At 45.4% G+C, this 19,218-nt stretch overlaps 1 protein-coding gene across 17 annotated transcripts in view; it reads left to right on the plus strand.

Annotated features, from left to right (window-relative positions):
• The window catches only part of LOC139393327 (CUGBP Elav-like family member 2), a 225,931-nt gene that overhangs the window by 145,287 nt on the left and 61,426 nt on the right, over nucleotides 1–19,218 (plus strand). For all 17 annotated transcript variants that reach the window (XM_071141897.1, XM_071141901.1, XM_071141902.1 and 14 more), the window contains one exon: nucleotides 10,198–10,280. In XM_071141897.1, coding sequence (XP_070997998.1) covers nucleotides 10,198–10,280 — 83 coding nt within the window. The remainder of the gene's footprint in view (nucleotides 1–10,197; nucleotides 10,281–19,218) is intronic.

Below are 19,218 nucleotides of genomic sequence, written 5' to 3' on the forward strand. Positions count from 1 at the left end.
GTATAGTGTTCTCCCGTGTAGCCACTCTAACCAGAGGGTGGTGTGGTCAGTAATTGCAGCAGCAGAGTTAATTAACGTGGGTCAGAGGCTGGGGGTGAAGGGGTTCTTCCTGGGTGCTGGGGCCCAGTGAAGAGTGCATGGACCTGGTATAGAGTGCCCTCTAACTCCCCTCCCTCACATTCATCTCCTCCATCTAGCTCTGCACGACCAGATTAGTGCTGTTCATTCCTCTCCATCTCTATTGTCTCCTCTATCCCCTCCCTGTTAATAAACCATGCTAACATTCTGTTCCTCGTTTGTGGCACTCAATCTGCAATCTGACAAAATCTTTCTGCTCTTTTTCACCCCCCCCCTCCCTCTATCCCGAACCTCCCTCCCTCCCTCCATGCCAGTCCTCTCTTCTCTTACCCCTCTCCTTCCATCCATGCCTCTTCACCCCCTCCTCCCTCATATCTGTTATTTTTCCTCTCCCCTCCTCTCTCTCTGTCTACTATGATGGTGTAGACCTGTGGTTGTGGATGTAGGTTATTGACAGTATGAGAAGGGCACAGGTTTTTTGTGCAGTCAAAAGGCTCCTTCAGTAGATATAAAGCATTTATGAACACCGTCTCTCTCCTAATCTCTATTCCTCTCACTGGCTGCTCTCTACTCCCCCCTCCCCTCTCTGCATTTTGCGCATGTGTGTGTGTGTATATTTTCTTTCACCTCTGTGTGTTTGGTGTATGCGTGTGTATGTCTAGTGTAGTGTGTGTGGTGTATTCTATACCTTGTTGGCCTTCATATAAATGTTGAGAGAGAGGCTATTCACAGTACACTCTGTGTTGTAGTACTCCAGACTGGTCTCCAGACCAGATATTGAGTGTCTCGGTCTTGGATACATTTGTACTCTGTCTGGAATCTGTCTCCGACAGAAAGGACTAGTAATTTTTTCAGAGTCAGCACATGAAACCACTTCACCAGGCCAAATATATACACTCCTTTCTGGAAACATTAAGACAGTCTTTATATCTATTATAGACATGTTTCTACAGTGGTGAACCTATAGGTCTTCAGTGTGTGACAGGGTAGTACAGTGGGGAACCTATAGGTCGTCAGTGTGTGACAGTGGTGAACCTATAGGTCTTCAGTGTGTGACAGTGGTGAACCTATAGGTCTTCAGTGTGTGACAGGGTAGTACAGTGGGGAACCTATAGACCTTCAGTGTGTGACAGGTTAGTACAGTGGTGAACCTATAGGTCTTCAGTGTGTGACAGTGGTGAACCTATAGGTCTTCAGTGTGTGACAGTGGTGACCCTATAGGTCTTCAGTGTGTGACAGGTTAGTACAGTGGTGAACCTATAGGTCTTCAGTGTGTGACAGTGGTGAACCTATAGGTCTTCAGTGCGCGACAGGTTAGAACAGTGGTGAACCTATAGGTCTTCAGTATGTGACAGTGGTGAACCTATAGGTCTTCAGTGTGTGACAGGTTAGTACAGTGGTGAACCTATAGGTCTTCAGTGTGACAGGTTAGTACAGTGGTGAACCTAAAGGTCTTCAGTATGTGACAGGTTAGTACAGTGGTGAACCTATAGGTCTTCAGTGTGTGACAGGTTAGTACAGTGGTGAACCTATAGGTCTTCAGTGTGTGACAGTGGTGAACCTATAGGTCTTCAGTGTGTGACAGTGGTGAACCTATAGGTCTTCAGTGTGTGACAGTGGTGAACCTATAGGTCTTCAGTGTGTGACAGTGGTGAACCTATAGGTCTTCAGTGTGTGACAGTGGTGAACCTATAGATCTTCAGTGTGTGACAGTGGTGAACCTATAGGTCTTCAGTGTGTGACAGGTTAGTACAGTGGTGAACCTATAGGTCTTCAGTGTGTGACAGGTTAGTACAGTGGTGAACCTATAGGTCTTCAGTGTGTGACAGCTTAGTACAGTGGTGAACCTATAGGTCTTCAGTGTGTGACAGGTTAGTACAGTGGTGAACCTATAGATCTTCAGTATGTGACAGGTTAGTACAGTGGTGAACCTATAGGTCTTCAGTGTGTGACAGTGGTGAACCTATAGGTCTTCAGTATGTGACAGGTTAGTACAGTGGTGAACCTATAGGTCTTCAGTATGTGACAGTGGTGAACCTATAGGTCTTCAGTGTGTGACAGGTTAGTACAGTGGTGAACCTATAGGTCTTCAGTATGTGACAGGTTAGTACAGTGGTGAACCTATAGGTCGTCAGTGTGTGACAGTGGTGAACCTATAGGTCTTCAGTATGTGACAGGTTAGTACAGTGGTGAACCTATAGACCTTCAGTGTGTGACAGGTTAGTACAGTGGTGAACCTATAGATCTTCAGTGTGTGACAGGTTAGTACAGTGGTGAACCTATAGGTCTTCAGTGTGACAGGTTAGTACAGTGGTGAACCTATAGGTCTTCAGTATGTGACAGTGGTGAACCTATAGGTCTTCAGTATGTGACAGGTTAGTACAGTGGTGAACCTATAGGTCTTCAGTATGTGACAGGTTAGTACAGTGGTGAACCTATAGGTCTTCAGTGTGTGACAGGTTAGTACAGTGGTGAACCTATAGGTCTTCAAGGTGTGACACGTTAGTACAGTGGTGAACCTATAGGTCGTCAGTGTGTGACAGTGGTGAACCTATAGATCTTCAGTGTGTGACAGTGGTGAACCTATAGGTCTTCAGTGTGTGACAGGTTAGTACAGTGGTGAACCTATAGGTCTTCAGTGTGTGACAGGTTAGTACAGTGGTGAACCTATAGGTCTTCAGTGTGTGACAGGTTAGTACAGTGGGGAACCTATAGGTCTTCAGTATGTGACAGGTTAGTACAGTGGTGAACCTATAGGTCTTCAGTATGTGACAGGTTAGTACAGTGGTGAACCTATAGGTCTTCAGGGTGTGACAGGTTAGTACAGTGGTGAACCTATAGGTCTTCAGTATGTGACAGGTTAGTACAGTGGTGAACCTATAGGTCGTCAGTGTGTGACAGTGGTGAACCTATAGGTCTTCAGTGTGTGACAGGTTAGTACAGTGGTGAACCTATAGGTCTTCAGTGTGTGACAGGTTAGTACAGTGGTGAACCTATAGGTCTTCAGTGTGTGACAGGTTAGTACAGTGTTGAACCTATAGGTCTTCAGTATGTGACAGTGGTGAACCTATAGGTCTTCAGTATGTGACAGGTTAGTACAGTGGTGAACCTATAGGTCTTCAGTATGTGACAGGTTAGTACAGTGGTGAACCTATAGGTCTTCAGTGTGTGACAGGTTAGTACAGTGGTGAACCTATAGGTCTTCAAGGTGTGACACGTTAGTACAGTGGTGAACCTATAGGTCGTCAGTGTGTGACAGTGGTGAACCTATAGATCTTCAGTGTGTGACAGTGGTGAACCTATAGGTCTTCAGTGTGTGACAGGTTAGTACAGTGGTGAACCTATAGGTCTTCAGTGTGTGACAGGTTAGTACAGTGGTGAACCTATAGGTCTTCAGTGTGTGACAGGTTAGTACAGTGGGGAACCTATAGGTCTTCAGTATGTGACAGGTTAGTACAGTGGTGAACCTATAGGTCTTCAGTATGTGACAGGTTAGTACAGTGGTGAACCTATAGGTCTTCAGGGTGTGACAGGTTAGTACAGTGGTGAACCTATAGGTCTTCAGTATGTGACAGGTTAGTACAGTGGTGAACCTATAGGTCGTCAGTGTGTGACAGTGGTGAACCTATAGGTCTTCAGTGTGTGACAGGTTAGTACAGTGGTGAACCTATAGGTCTTCAGTGTGTGACAGGTTAGTACAGTGGTGAACCTATAGGTCTTCAGTGTGTGACAGGTTAGTACAGTGTTGAACCTATAGGTCTTCAGTATGTGACAGTGGTGAACCTATAGGTCTTCAGTATGTGACATGTTAGTACAGTGGTGAACCTATAGGTCTTCAGTATGTGACAGGTTAGTACAGTGGTGAACCTATAGATCTTCAGTGTGTGACAGGTTAGTACAGTGGTGAACCTATAGGTCTTCAGTGTGTGACAGGTTAGTACAGTGGTGAACCTATAGGTCTTCAGTGTGTGACAGGTTAGTACAGTGGTGAACCTATAGGTCTTCAGTGTGTGACAGGTTAGTACAGTGGTGAACCTATAGGTCTTCAGTATGTGACAGTGGTGAACCTATAGGTCTTCAGTATGTGACATGTTAGTACAGTGGTGAACCTATAGGTCTTCAGTATGTGACAGGTTAGTACAGTGGTGAACCTATAGGTCTTCAGTGTGTGACAGTGGTGAACCTATAGGTCTTCAGTATGTGACAGGTTAGTACAGTGGTGAACCTATAGACCTTCAGTGTGTGACAGGTTAGTACAGTGGTGAACCTATAGATCTTCAGTGTGTGACAGGTTAGTACAGTGGTGAACCTATAGGTCTTCAGTGTGTGACAGGTTAGTACAGTGGTGAACCTATAGGTCTTCAGTATGTGACAGGTTAGTACAGTGGTGAACCTATAGGTCTTCAGTGTGTGACAGTGGTGAACCTATAGGTCTTCAGTGTGTGACAGGTTAGTACAGTAGTGAACCTATAGGTCTTCAGTATGTGACAGGTTAGTACAGTGGTGAACCTATAGGTCTTCAGTGTGTGACAGGTTAGTACAGTGGTGAACCTATAGGTCGTCAGTGTGTGACAGTGGTGAACCTATAGGTCTTCAGTATGTGACAGGTTAGTACAGTGGTGAACCTATAGGTCTTCAGTGTGTGACAGTGGTGAACCTATAGGTCTTCAGTGTGTGACAGTGGTGAACCTATAGGTCTTTAGTGTGACAGGTTAGTACAGTGGTGAACCTATAGGTCTTCAGTATGTGACAGGTTAGTACAGTGGTGAACCTATAGGTCTTCAGTGTGTGATAGGTTAGTACAGTGGGGAGCCAGGCCCTGACAGGCCCACCCAATCAGATTGATGTAGTTTAAGCATTGTTGTGGACTTAGAAAATCACATTTTAGTATATTTTTCTATTTAAACATGTTTTGATTTTGAGAGTTAAAATCTGTAGGAACAGAGGGAAAAGGGATGCCTTTCCTTTGCTGGTGTGACTAGGGTGGGCATTCTATGTTCATTTTCTATGTTTTGTATTTCTTTGTTGTTTGGCCGGGTGTGGTTCTAAATCAGAGGCAGCTGTCTATCGTTGTCTCTGATTGAGAACCATACTTAGGTAGCTTTTTCCCCACATGGTTGTTTTGGGGTAGTTGTTTTCTGTTTTGTGTCTTTCTGCACCTGACAGGACTGTTTTGGTTTTCGTTCATTCTCTTTGTTATTTTTGTTAATCAGTGTTCAGTTCAAATAATAAAGATGAACACGTACCACGCTGCACCTTGGTCCTCCACTCCTTCCAACAGCCGTTACAGCTGGGCTGGCCGTTTGAGAACTATTTGGCAAAATGTTAGTTTTCCCACTTCTCCAGAAACCACTACACCACTGCATAGGGCCGATGGAATGACAGCAGTCAAACACAGCAATGTTAAAGGATAAGCAGTCCATAAACCAGTAGGTCCAATTCATAAAAATACAAAAAACAAAACATTAAGCATTTCCCCCATTGACTATTACTTCCCAATGCAAAAAAACATTTCACGTTTAGCACACCAAGTAACCAGGGACCTAGTGTAAAGAGGAACTGACAGAGTTGTAACTACTTTGCAGATATGAAACGAGCAGAAAATCATATCAGTCAAAAATATCAAATTCCCAGTTTATGCTACAAAACCCTCTTTATGAGAGGTTTTAAAAATAGGTATATTGGAATCAAAATTCCATGACATAGAGTAAGGCATTGTTGGCAGAATAGATGGAGGCAGTTCAATGCATGATTAATATAATCCACCAATACATTTCTTGTTAGTCCAAAAAATATTGCTGTCAGGTTGTAAATCACAGCTGGCCTGGTACGTTTTTTGCTGCCTACGCCCAAGTTTTTGATTTGTTAAAAAAGTTTGAAATATCCAATAAATGTCGTTCCACTTCATGATTGTGTCCCACTTGTTGTTGATTCTTCATAAAAAAATACAGTTTTATATCTTTATGTTTGAAGCCTGAAATGTGGCAAAAGGTCGCAAAGTTCAAGGGGGCCGAATACTTTCGCAAGGCACTGTATCTTGCATTTGCAAATTCCCTCTGGCTATCTGGGCTCCCAAGTGGGCCAGTGGTCTAAGACACTGCATCTCCGTGCTAGAGGCATCAATACAGACAACCTGGTTCGAAACCAGACTGTATCACAACTGGCTGTGATTGGTAGTCCCGTAGGGTGGCGCACAATTGGCCCAGTGTCGTCCGAGTCTGGCTGGTGTAGGCCGTCATTGTAAATAAGAATTTGTTCTTAACTGACTTGCTTAGAGGATAAATAAAAACATCTACTCTGATTTCAGAGCCTTCTCATCTGAGTGTGCCATAGTGCAGAACAACTGATGAATTTACGAATGGCCAACACTCGCTGAATATGACCGTGTAAGCAAAAGTAGGGAAAAAGTCATAGCTAGTCAAGGTGAGTAAAATGGTCAGAGTGAGTTGTTGTCTCATTTGTGTCTGGAAGTAGAAAACTAGGTAACTTTAGCCAGTTAGCTTGGGTGCTTGATTGGGACAAGCATGCCTTCTGTAGGCAAGCTGCAGAAGAACGTGGAGGCTACAATTCCCCATCGTTTATCAGTGCAATTTTGACGGCCAACTAGCTGAAAGGGTTTGAGAGGGTTTATCTAATATTCCTTCGTTAGATTTTAGGATTTCTTGCTCTGGCTAGTATTAGTTGTTGATGTGCGTAACTGGGGGAGAGAGAGCCTACCGTTTCATAGTTGTTTGCTCAATAGGACTGTAAAGTCCCCAAATGTAACAGGACTCCTGTGGTATTTACATATTTGCAGAAATCCATTCAGGTGTATTTTGTGGCATTTGGTGAATGCGTTCTAATGATCTAAAGTCACGCTGTTGCTACTGACTGTAAACACACAGTCCAGTTCAGTGTGAATGATGGAAGGTCCTACTGCCTGTAAACACACAGTCCAGTTCAGTGTGAATGATGGAAGGTCCTACTGACTGTAAACACACAGTCCAGTTCAGTGTGAATGATGGAAGGTCCTACTGCCTGTAAACACACAGTCTAGTTCATAGTGAATGATGACAGGTCCTACTGACTGTAAACACACAGTCCAGTTCAGTGTGAATGATGGAAGGTCCTGCTGCCTGTAAACACACAGTCTAGTTCATAGTGAATGATGACAGGTCCTACTGCCTGTAAACACACAGTCCAGTTCAGTGTGAATGATGGAAGGTCCTACTGACTGTAAACACACAGTCCAGTTCAGTGTGAATGATGGAAGGCCCTACTGGCTGTAAACACTGTGTGACAAATGTCTTGTTTGTATAAAGGCCTACTGTAGCTCTGATTGGCTATAGTGCACCGGCCTGTGTTGACTCCGGTCCTGGACAAGACAGATGTTTTTATGTGGTTTTATTTACTACAGAGTCTATTAATTGTCCAAACTCACGGTCACTTTCCCACTCTATATTACTATAGACTTTTCACAAATGCCTTACTGTCCGTAATAACCAAACATTCTAAGAATCTATGAATATGACCATATCTAAGTGGTCACTTGTCAGAACATGTTTTAAAAAGTGTCATTCTTCCTGGGGGTGTATATGAACAGATTTTAATAAGATTTCATGTTGCTAAAATGCTGTCGGTTCCACTTTAAATGCAACAATGTTTCACACACCCAAGTTATTTTCAAAGAGATGGCTAACACCACAAACGCACTTTAATAAAAAAATACAGTTCCACTCACCAGATGATGCTCATTATTCTTGGAAAGAGAGAATACTAACACATTCGCAACAACATCCTCTTTGTTAACACCTGCTGGCCTTCAAGAAGGCAGAAGTTTTTGTAAAAATGGTCCCACCCATTAAGTCAACATGTGATTGGTTGATTCCACTGTCACTCCACACAAATTTCGCCCTAATACAGTTGAATGGCATATGCCTTTATCTAGCATCTGATGGCATAGCCAATGGCTGACTTAGCTAGCTAGATGTATCTCCCCAGAGACAGCAAAGAAAAATCCTAATTGGTGTTAACCCTCAGTGTTAACCCTTCCATTACCAACAAAAATTGACGAGATTAAATCATTGTTATTATAATCATTATTTTATAAATCCTTATCCCTTCTTTGAAGGCCCATTGTTCCCCACTATATTTGGGTTAGTACTAATTTGTAGAATGGCTCTATTTTCCTCAGCATGCATTTCTTCACTTTTTTGAATGTCTAAAGAATATATATTGTTCTGAAATATGAACACAGAAATACTGGACATTTTGAAATCTTATTATGGTGGTGATTTGACAAAATTACAATCATGGTCTTTAATTTGACTCGCATTTTTCTGGTCTCGGTCTTGACTCTGTCTCAGACCCCTCATCACCCTCCCGGTCTCGGTCTTGACTCTGTCTCAGACCCCTCGTCACCCTCCCGGTCTCGGTCTTGACTCAGTCTCGCCCCTCCTCCGGTCTCGGTCTCAAATCGGTCTGGCTTTAGGTGGTCTCGAACACAGCATTGAGTACACTACTGCTGGTTTTGTGCATGTATTTTGCATGAGCCCAATTCTGATCTTTTTTTTTTTTTTTACTAATTGTTCTTTTGACCAATCACATACGCACCGAAAAAGACCTGATGTGAAAAAGATCTGATGTGAAGAGACCTGCTGTGATTGGTCAAAAGACCAATTAGTGGAAAAAATGGTCTGCTTGTCTAAACACAGCCTTAGTGTGTGAGAACAATGCTCTGCTCTTTGATCCTCTTCCTGACAGCACACCAACAGGGACAGTCAACCACACGCCGCATCGCTAGCCCTCACAGGCCCTACGCTATGAGAATCACAATACACACCACTACTGCTACACTTACCATCCCATACACAGGCCCTACCCTATGGGGATCACAATACACACCACTACTGCTACACTTACCATCCCATACACAGGCCCTACACTATGGGGATCACAATAGGCCTACGCTAGGCTAAGACCTTAATGCTAAACACTGATACAACACTAATGCTAGGGATTCACAATACACACCACTAACACGCTAACCCCCCCATACCTATGGTAACACAATAAGAGCTAAATAGGCTGTGTGCTTTGGGAACCACAATACACATATATTGCCAGACTCTGGGCTAACCCTTCCATACAGCCTCTACACTATGGGAATGACAACAGTGCTAATACAAAGCTCAAACCTGTCCATACACATGGGCATCACAACACACAGCTAATGCTAGGCTAACCCCTCCTATACACAGGCTATATGCTATGGGAATTGTAATATATACTACTACTGTTACACTAAGCTCAAACCTGCCCATATACAAGCCCTACTCTATGGAAATCACAGTGCACCTCCTTCATGCTAGGCCAAGACCTTAACCATCCCAAACACAGACAACACCATATGAAAACACCTTTCCAATGGAATGCAATCATTAACCCATCTGCAAGGCAAGCTCCAATGCATACTACCAATTCCTCTCTGAGGGTTAAAAATACATGGTACCTGTGCAACATAACGGAAGTGAGATGGATGGACAGCAGGACTAGTCATTCACACACGTCTCAGAAAATGAAGAATTGAACACTGTAAATGTGTGTGAAGCAGTGATTCTACAAGACTCAGCAGTTCCTCTGCTCCTTATACTGCTGACTGTGGCTTAATGGTCTACAGCTGGACTGTCTGCTACCTACGCTGGAGATTACTATTTCATTTATAATGACTTTCCTTCCTTCCTTCTCTCTCTCTCTCTCCCTCTCTCTCTCTCTCTCTCTCTCTCTCCTTCCTTTCTCTGTCGTTCTCTCTCTCTCTCTCTCTCTCTCCCTCTCTCTCTCTCTCTCTCTCTCTCTCTCTCCTTCCTTTCTCTGTCGTTCTCTCTCTGGCTCCTGTTTCTCCACCTTTCGACCCCTTCTCTCTATCTTTGATGTGTCTTTGTCATTCTGAGGTAATGTTACTCAAGTCATGAATAGTGAATTGTTTTAAAATCGTGAATGTTTTCTGCATTTAAATGCTAAGCTGGTTTCTCCTTGAGCCTACTTTTGCAGGTGACTTAAAACTATATGAATTAATTAAGAACACTTTTTTGGTTACTTAACATGTTCTCTCTTTCTGTCTCTCCCCCTCTCTTCTCCCAGGGTGCTGTTTTGTCACGTTTTACACACGGAAAGCTGCCCTTGAAGCCCAGAATGCACTGCATAACATAAAGACCTTAACAGGGGTGAGTGTGTGTTCTCGTTTCTCCTCGGCCCACGCTGCCCTGCTGTCACGCAGTGTCAGTGATTACCAGGGCATATCTCCCATTACTGTCACGTCACACACTGTGGCTGTCTGTATTGTGTGTGTGTGTGTGTGTGTGTGTGTGTGTGTGTGTGTGTGTGTGTGTGTGTGTGTGTGTGTGTGTGTGTGTGTAGGCCTTTACTGTGTCACTAACTGCATTTAGAAGCTTATTTGTGTATGACTACATTATATATTCTGTGTGTGAATCTATTTCTGTGTGTGTGTGTGTGTGCTGTAGGGGCCTTTCCTATACCAGACTCCTGCTGCTGTCCTCTGTTCCTGTGTGTATATTAAACACAGTGGAGTGATAGATGAGCAATAGGATTTTGTCTCGCCTCCCCTCCCAGGTTCTGGAAGTCTCTAGCTGCTCCTCTGGGTTTAACAGGCCCCTGGGCCACGGTTACTCCTGCTTGGGGTGTTGGCAGGCTGCAGCCTTGGCTGTTCTGGAAGGCTCTGGAAGCATATTAATTAGAGGGAAGGGAAGTCTGTAGACTGTATTTCCTCTGTTGGTTTGTGGGTGGAACTATTGGGTTAGAGAGGGTGGATATGAGGGTGGATATGAGGGTGGAGGATGGATATGATACGTCACATGCTCTAAACATTTGAGGGATTAGGGGAATGTGAAAGGACCGCCCTCCCTAATTTCCTCTGTCCCTCTGCCAACTCCTCCTCCCTCTATCCCTCCTCAGGCATGTAACTGTTAACGTCATTTCATTATTCCAATATGTTTTCATTAATTGAATTCACTTAAATCTATTTTATGAGAATTTGTAAGATTCTTGTTTGCATAAAATAGACGGAGACCAGTCTTATCAATAATAGATAATAGTATTTATTCTCGGAGCGCGCTACCATGTTACCACGAACAACAGTTTATATACAAAATATGACGTCATTTCATTGCTTCTAGAATGAATCACCTCCTCCCAACCGAGAATAAAGCAAGTTCAAAAGTTCATTCCAACTCACTAACACACACACAGGACACACAACATAACTGAATTAACTCTTGACTCCTCACCATTATCGATCACCACTTAGCTGACAGTTCTAGTTAACAGAAAACCTAGGAATGCACTCACTGCCTTATCTAAAACACCCCAGAGCTAAGTTTTGTCGGTTCAACCATAGGTTAACGACCCGATCTGCTTACTTCACCCACAACCCATTCCTCCCCAGATTACTCCTTGTCCGTGCCACATAATCCATTCTTATGAACTCATATTATTAATCAGATACAATAAAACAGAGTATAAGTTTACTTAGTTACAGTTCTATTAAAAATGAGGATATTGTTTAGTCATTTATTCATAAAATTCCTAACAGTAACACTCTAAAACGAACACACACAGGGCTGAATCAATAGCAGCATAATCACATCCATTTGAGCGGTTTTGGGAGGTGATGATTAACTCATTTAAAATGGCCTCCTCTGAGTTCTCACCGGCAATGCAGCACTGAGGATATGTTTCAATCTGATGGACTTCAATAAAGTACTGACTGACCTTCCTCTGGGAGGAGGGAGGGAGAGCTGGAGGGTCCATAAATGCTTTAACGTTGAGTGGAGGTAGAGCGGTGGACAGAGAGCTGAGCTAAGGAGAGGACGGAGTGATGAGGAAAGGAGAGAGGGAGAGCACAGTTCGCTTTAGGGCAAGGCAACAAACGAGTTCAGCTAAAAAACAATAGGTGCTCATTAGCTCTCTGTCTCTCCCTCTCTTGTAAAAGGCAGTAGAACAATGTTTATATTGGCTCTCTGTCTCTCCCTCGTTCATTCTTGCGCTCTAAACTGTAGGCCCTGACAGGGTGAGATCCAATCACAATCACAGCAGTTGGACGGCGGCCATATTGGACGAGAGCGGCTGGCAAAGCTGAACGGTGGCCATATTGATTTAGGGCACACACAGGAACAGTTGAATGGCTGCCATGTTTGAGTAGGGCGTTGAGTGTGAAGAGTCTGGAGAGAATGTGGTAGTGAGTGTAAACGTGGATGTTCTGTACAGCCCTGTACTCATATACTCCCCCCATCTCCAACATAGTGTTCAGAAAAACAATGGGCTAGACTGAGAGCACAGGTTCCTGCCAGCCACATATTGGAGTGACACACTTTAGAAAAGCAGCCTCTCTCCTCTGCCAACTCCCTGCCTGTCCGTCTCTCTCTCCCTCACCCCTCTCCCCCCTCTTCCCCCTCTCTCTCTAAGCCTTCAGCTTTGGCAGCAGACTGCAAGTGCTGGGTGGAGACGTGTGTGTGTGTGTGTGTGTGTGTGTGTGTGTGTGTGTGTGTGTGTGTGTGTGTGTGTGTGTGTGTGTGTGTGTGTGTGTGTGTGTGTGTGTGTGTGTGTGTGCTGTGCTTGTGCTATGATGTGTTGATGGAGACCTTAATGAAACCTGCGCAGGTCAGAACAGGGACTGGACGTATGCCTAAGCGATTCCCACACACTCTGGCACACACACACAGATACACACACACACACACACACATACATTTTCTAACGAACAGCTAATGAAGCTCTGGGGACTGTGGGTGGGGGGGTTGGAGGAATGGGGGTGGAGGTAGCTGGTCGGGGCACGTAGCTAGGGGGGGACCGCTTCTCTCAGAGCCTCTAATGTCACCACTGAGCTGTGCTTTAAACTGGCCCCAAAACATCTATCGACTGAAAACATGCCGTAGCTCCTTCTGCAGATATTTAAGAACATAATACCCTCCCCTGCTGTACAGCCATCCGCAGTCTGGACCTCCACACACACACAAGTAGTCACACTACACACACATAAACACATCCGCATGCGCACACACTACACGCAAGGTCATTACATACACACTAAAGCAGTTACTCTTTATACAAGCACAAACAAACACAATTACTCTCCTCTGCCCACACACACACACACACACACCAGACCTGGGTTAAAATACATGTGTATTTGTTTTTAAAATACTTTTTTCTGTGTATTTTAGTATTTTTAAATACACAGCTCAAAACACATTTTTATTTGAGTTGACCAAATTGTATTTGAGAGTATTTTCAAATACTTATTATAAATACTACTTTCAAATACCTGGGTTTAATGCATGAGAGTGTATTTGAGTATTTGAAATGAAATACCTGAAATAGTATTTGAAAACAGGTCTGACACAAATACAAATGTGAGTTAAAGGCTGTCGGCCCGTCCGCCAGACAAGGTTGTCTGAGATTTTCCACTAAATTGAACTCTTTCATCAGCGGTTGACAGATGTCTAAATGGCTGGTGTCTCACCACGCCAGCGCCCACAGCATGGCACGGCACAGACAGCCTGACACACACACACACACAGTCTGTGGGGCTGGGGGGGAGGAGGAGGGAGAGAGAAGGATGTGTGAGAGCTAATCTAAGACACGTCCTTTCTAGTGCCCTCCAGCAGCTCTCTCTCGCTCCATTTCTCCATCTCTCCCTCTCTCTCTGTGTGAGAAAAACGCTGGATGGAAACACCTTTGATTCATAGTTTTTCTTTCAAGGATATTTCAGTCTCACTGTGTCGGGGTGAGACGAGGGTGGGCGAGGGGGAGAGGAGGGGTGAGACGAGGGTGGGCGAGGGGGAGAGGAGGGGTGAGACGAGGGTGGGCGAGGGGGAGAGGAGGGGTGAGATGAGGGTGGGCGAGGGGGAGAGGAGGGGTGAGTTCAGACGTAATCAGTCGAGCCCCGTGTCCTTGATGCAGGCTGATCAGAGTGCTGCAGAGCGCCAAGTTTGATAAGGAGAGTGGGACTCATTAAAAAGCTACACTTCAGAGACCACACACACACACACACACTTTGACACACACACACACACTTTGACACACACACACACACTTTGACACACTCACACACTGACACACTCACACACTGACACACTCACACACTTTGACACACACACACACTTTGACACACACACACACTTTGACACACACACACACTTTGACACACACACACACTGACACACACACACACTGACACACTCACACACTGACACACACACACACTGACACACACACACACTGACACACTCACACACTGACACACTCACACACTGACACACTCACACACTGACACACTCACACACTGACACACACACACACTGACACACTCACACACTGACACACTCACACACTGACACACACACACACTGACACACTCACACACTGACACACTCTCACACTGACACACTCACGCACTGACACACTCACACACTTTGACACACACACACACTGACACACTCACACACTGACACACACACACACTTTGACACACACACAGGTCCCAACCATGTCAGCCTTTCAGATGGTGAGGTAATTATTATACTTCAATGTCACAAGAGGACAGACTCTTCCTGCGAGGAATGGCCCATCAATTCGAAAGGCCAAAGAAATGAACCCACCCACACACACACACACACACACACACACCAGTAGTCACAATACTAATCAGGAAGAATTGTGAGTTAGGAGAGGCTGAGGGTGGGGAGGTGTGGACTGGAGGAAATCACAACAGTCAGAGTGGGTGTCAATGCGTGTTGAAGTTAAAGTAGGAATGGCAGCTCTCCCATCACATTGGGCCCTGTCTGTGCTGCTTGTTCAGGTGTTCCCTGCCCTCTCACCAAGGGCTTTCAGAACGCCACTTATGGAACAGCAGAGAGAGGAGTATGGCTCCCTCTCTGGAAAAAGGGATGAGGTAACCCTCCCTGGACTGATAGCTAGGTTGCGTCCCAATTGACACCCTATCCCCTTTATAGTGCACTACTTTTGACCAGGATCTATAGGGAGTAGGGTTCCATTTTGGACTCAACCCTGGAGTTATCTTGTGTAAAATATGACAGTTCGTGCCGCTGCATGTGGTACCCGAGGATATGTCATAATGAAGCCTGATGTGCTATGAACAGTAAGTAACCATGGAAATGTTTGCGTGGCCCTCTGGTTTGAAACCGCTGAACCGTGGTATAGGATATTAAACATGTGACGTCGTACGTCTGTGCCATCAGTCACTAATGCATCCCCGGAGACTGGCAGCAACGGTGCTATGAACGGAAAGGTTATACCTCACACTGGCACCGCTTAGCTTAGCTGACATTTTAGAGTGGTCTCAAGCTCTGACACACAGCTGACTATTCTGAGGAAGGGAGGGCAAAGTGTGTGTTTGTGTGTGTCTCATCTTTTAATCCCACTCAATACACACATTATACTAACCACTAGACTAAGTAAACAGCAAGTTACCCATTCCTCATTGCTAATGCCACACACACACACACACACACTTATACACACACCAAGCCAATCCCACAGCGCTGTGTCATTACAGACACTCATTATAGAAATCAATTTAATTAAGGGCTGTAATTGCCGGAGTGAAGCCCAAATGCTATGGCAAACAGGGGCTGTAGAAAGTAATCCCCATCGACATTATGGCAGCCTCCCGCCCGTCTCAGAGTGTGTACACTTATATAAAGTTTTTAAAAAAATGAATTGCTTGTTTCAAATGAACTTCCTCTCCTCAGCAGGCTGGTTTGAGAGAGGAGGAGAGAGCTGTGTAATGAAGGCTAACTATGTTAAATACTGTGAGTACTTAGCAGTAGGGCCTTAGCGAGCCTCGCCACATAGCTAATGCAACATTCCCCCAGCCACTAAGCACCCAGGCTTGGGGTTAATTGTTTACTAAGGGAAATAAGTGGGGATAATGTGGGGTAACTGTGTGAGAGAGGTAGTGGCGACAAGAGAGGGAACATAGAAGGCAGAGATAATTGTGTGTTAGGGTGAATTATAGATGTCTAGTTGTATTTAATGCTGTCGTGAATGTGTAGGGAATGGAAATGGCTGGAATGCAGATGGGCACAGAATGTATGTTTGTCTGTAAAAATCATGTTGAAAGAGTCTGCGTGTGTGTGTGTGTGTGTGTGTGTGTGTGTGTGTGTGTGTGTGTGTGTGTGTGTGTGTGTGTGTGTGTGTGTGTGTGTGTGTGTGTGTGTGTGTGTGTGTGTGTGTGTGTGTGTGTGTTGACCACAGTTATTGACTCCCCACTATGAGGGCCATCTGCCTGTCTCTGTGTCACTGCCTCTACCTCAACCCCACAGAGGAGAGAGGGATACGTAGACTGAGGGAAAGAGGGATAGAAAGAGAGAGAGAGAGAGAGAGAGAGAAGGGGATAGGTAGAAACTAGACAGAAGAGTGGTTGCTAGTATGAGATATGTACAGTTAAGTATGTGTGTGTGCTTGTGTGTGTTGCTGAATAGACTTGGTGTGTATGATACCAGGGTGTACGGTACAGTAGCTGAGAGCTCTTCTATTGGCTCACACACTAGTCAGGTGAAAGTGTTACCGAGGTGCTGACTGCTGGCAACGGCTACACTGCTGCTGGCAGCATGCAGGACTCTACACACACACACGCATGCACACACACACGCACGCACACACACGCACGCACGCACGCACGCACACACACTTACTGTAGACACACACACTTTGTGGTAGCCCGACAAGTTGAACTCTGACCTTTAAAGCCCTGGGGCATTCCTCGTGGGCCGGGGGGGTCAGAGCGGTTCGAGGAATGGGTTACATGCTGTAGGTGAGAGGGTGAACGTTAAATGCTGAGGGGTATTAGGTTTCTGTCCCGTTGTGTCCTGGAAGGAAATGTTTAGAGGGTAACTGTACTGGAACGCAGCCCACCTGAACCCTGTCCAGAGAGTAGTGTTGCATAGCGTTGGTTGGGTAGGAAACAATATGGTAGTGTTAAGGGGATAATACCCTGCTAGAGAGGTAATGTTACCTCCATGTCATCAGCTACTCTGACGGATAGACACCTCGACGTCGCCTCCAGAACGGGCCCTGCATGGCATGCCCCGACTAGCCGACTGGAAATCAGGAAGAGGGGAAAGAGGAGATGTTTCCAAGTGGACTAGGGTCACAGTCAATAATCTAATTACCAAGTACCATACCAGAGGGAAATGTCACCAATGTAGGCCACATTCACAAGGACACATGGCACAGATTTAGATGTTTAGTATTGTGAAAGGGGGGGGAAAGTTGGGGGGAGGCTTGGGTTGTCATGGTGATTGGATGCAGAGTGACCGCAGTAGGTAGCTCCAGGGCTCTCAGTGAAGAACCAGCCGTGTGGAATTGTGGGGTAGTGGTGGAGCCCAGGTATGAAGCCTGCAAGGCCTTCTGGGTAGACAGATTTGGGAGAAGGGTGGCATCTAGACAGAACTTTCTGAGAGAGTATGAGAGGCAGAGGCAGGGATAGCCGCTAGCCAGCGCCTGTAGCTTGAGGATGCAGTTATTTCTGTACTGTAGCCCTCCAACATGTGATCCACTGGCACTCTCTCTCTCTCAAACACACACACAGTCTTGTACAACCATTCACTCACTCAGGGAGATATAAACCAACATGGGCACAATGGGTCCAGGTAGTAAAGTCAGTTGAATTGACACTACTGGTGACACTGGGGTGGTGGATGTAGGAGTGTTGTGGAAAATGAAGTCAATGTATAAACATATTGTAAAAATAATGAAAGAGAGTTTCACCGACACAGACAAACATACAGACAGAGAAACGGACAGATCGAGATGGGGGAGAGAGAGACAGAGAGCAACAGAGAGACAGACAAACACAGACAGACAGACGGACAGACAGACACAGACCGACACGGACAGACTGACAGACACATACAGACTGACAGACATAGACAGACTGACAGACAGACAGAGACACAGATAGAGACACAGACAGGCAGACAGACACAGCCTGACACGGACAGACAGACCGACACATACAGACTGACAGACACATACAGACTGGCAGACAGACACAGACCGACAGACACAGATAGAGACACAGACAGGCAGACAGACAGACAGACAGATAGACACAGCCATACAGACAGTAACAGACAGATAGACAGACACCAACCGACAGACACCGACACAGACAAACATACAGACAGATAGACACAGCCATACAGACAGTAACAGTCAGATAGACACAGCCATACAGACACACACCAGCAGACAGACTGACAGACAGACAGACAGACAGACACCGACAGACATACACCAACCGACAGACACCGACACAGACAGATATACAGACAGATATACACAGCCATACAGACAGTAACAGAGAGACAGACAGACCGAGAGACAGACAGACACCGACAGACAGACAGACATACAGACAGATAGACACAGCCATACAGACAGTAACAGACAGATAGACACAGCCATACAAACAGACAGACAGACAGACAGACAGACAGACAGACAGACACCGACAAACACCGACAGACATACACCAACCGACAGACACCAACAGACACCGACACAGACAGATATACAGACAGATAGACACAGCCATACAGACAGTAACAGACAGATAGACACAGCCATACAGACACAGACACACACCGACAGACAGACAGACAGACACAGACAGACTGACACACATACAAACTGACAGACACATACAAACTGACAGACACATACAGACTGACAGACACAGACAGACTGACAGACAGACACAGACAGGAACACAGACAGACAGACAGACACAGCCTGACACAGACAGACAGACCGACACAGACACATACAGACTGACAGACAGACACAGATAGAGACACAGACAGACAGACAGAAACACAGACAGACACCGACAGACAGACACCGACAGACAGACACCGACATACACCGGCACAGACAGATAGTCACAGCCATACAGACAGTAACAGACAGATAGACAGACCGACCGACAGACAGACACCAACCGACAGACACCGACAGACACCGACACAGACAAACATACAGACAGATAGACAGCCATACAGTCAGTAACAGACAGATAGACACAGCCATACAGACAGACACTGACACAGACAGACATAC

This window comes from Oncorhynchus clarkii, chromosome 33 (genome assembly GCF_045791955.1).
Source record: "Oncorhynchus clarkii lewisi isolate Uvic-CL-2024 chromosome 33, UVic_Ocla_1.0, whole genome shotgun sequence".
NCBI lineage: Eukaryota > Metazoa > Chordata > Actinopteri > Salmoniformes > Salmonidae > Oncorhynchus > Oncorhynchus clarkii.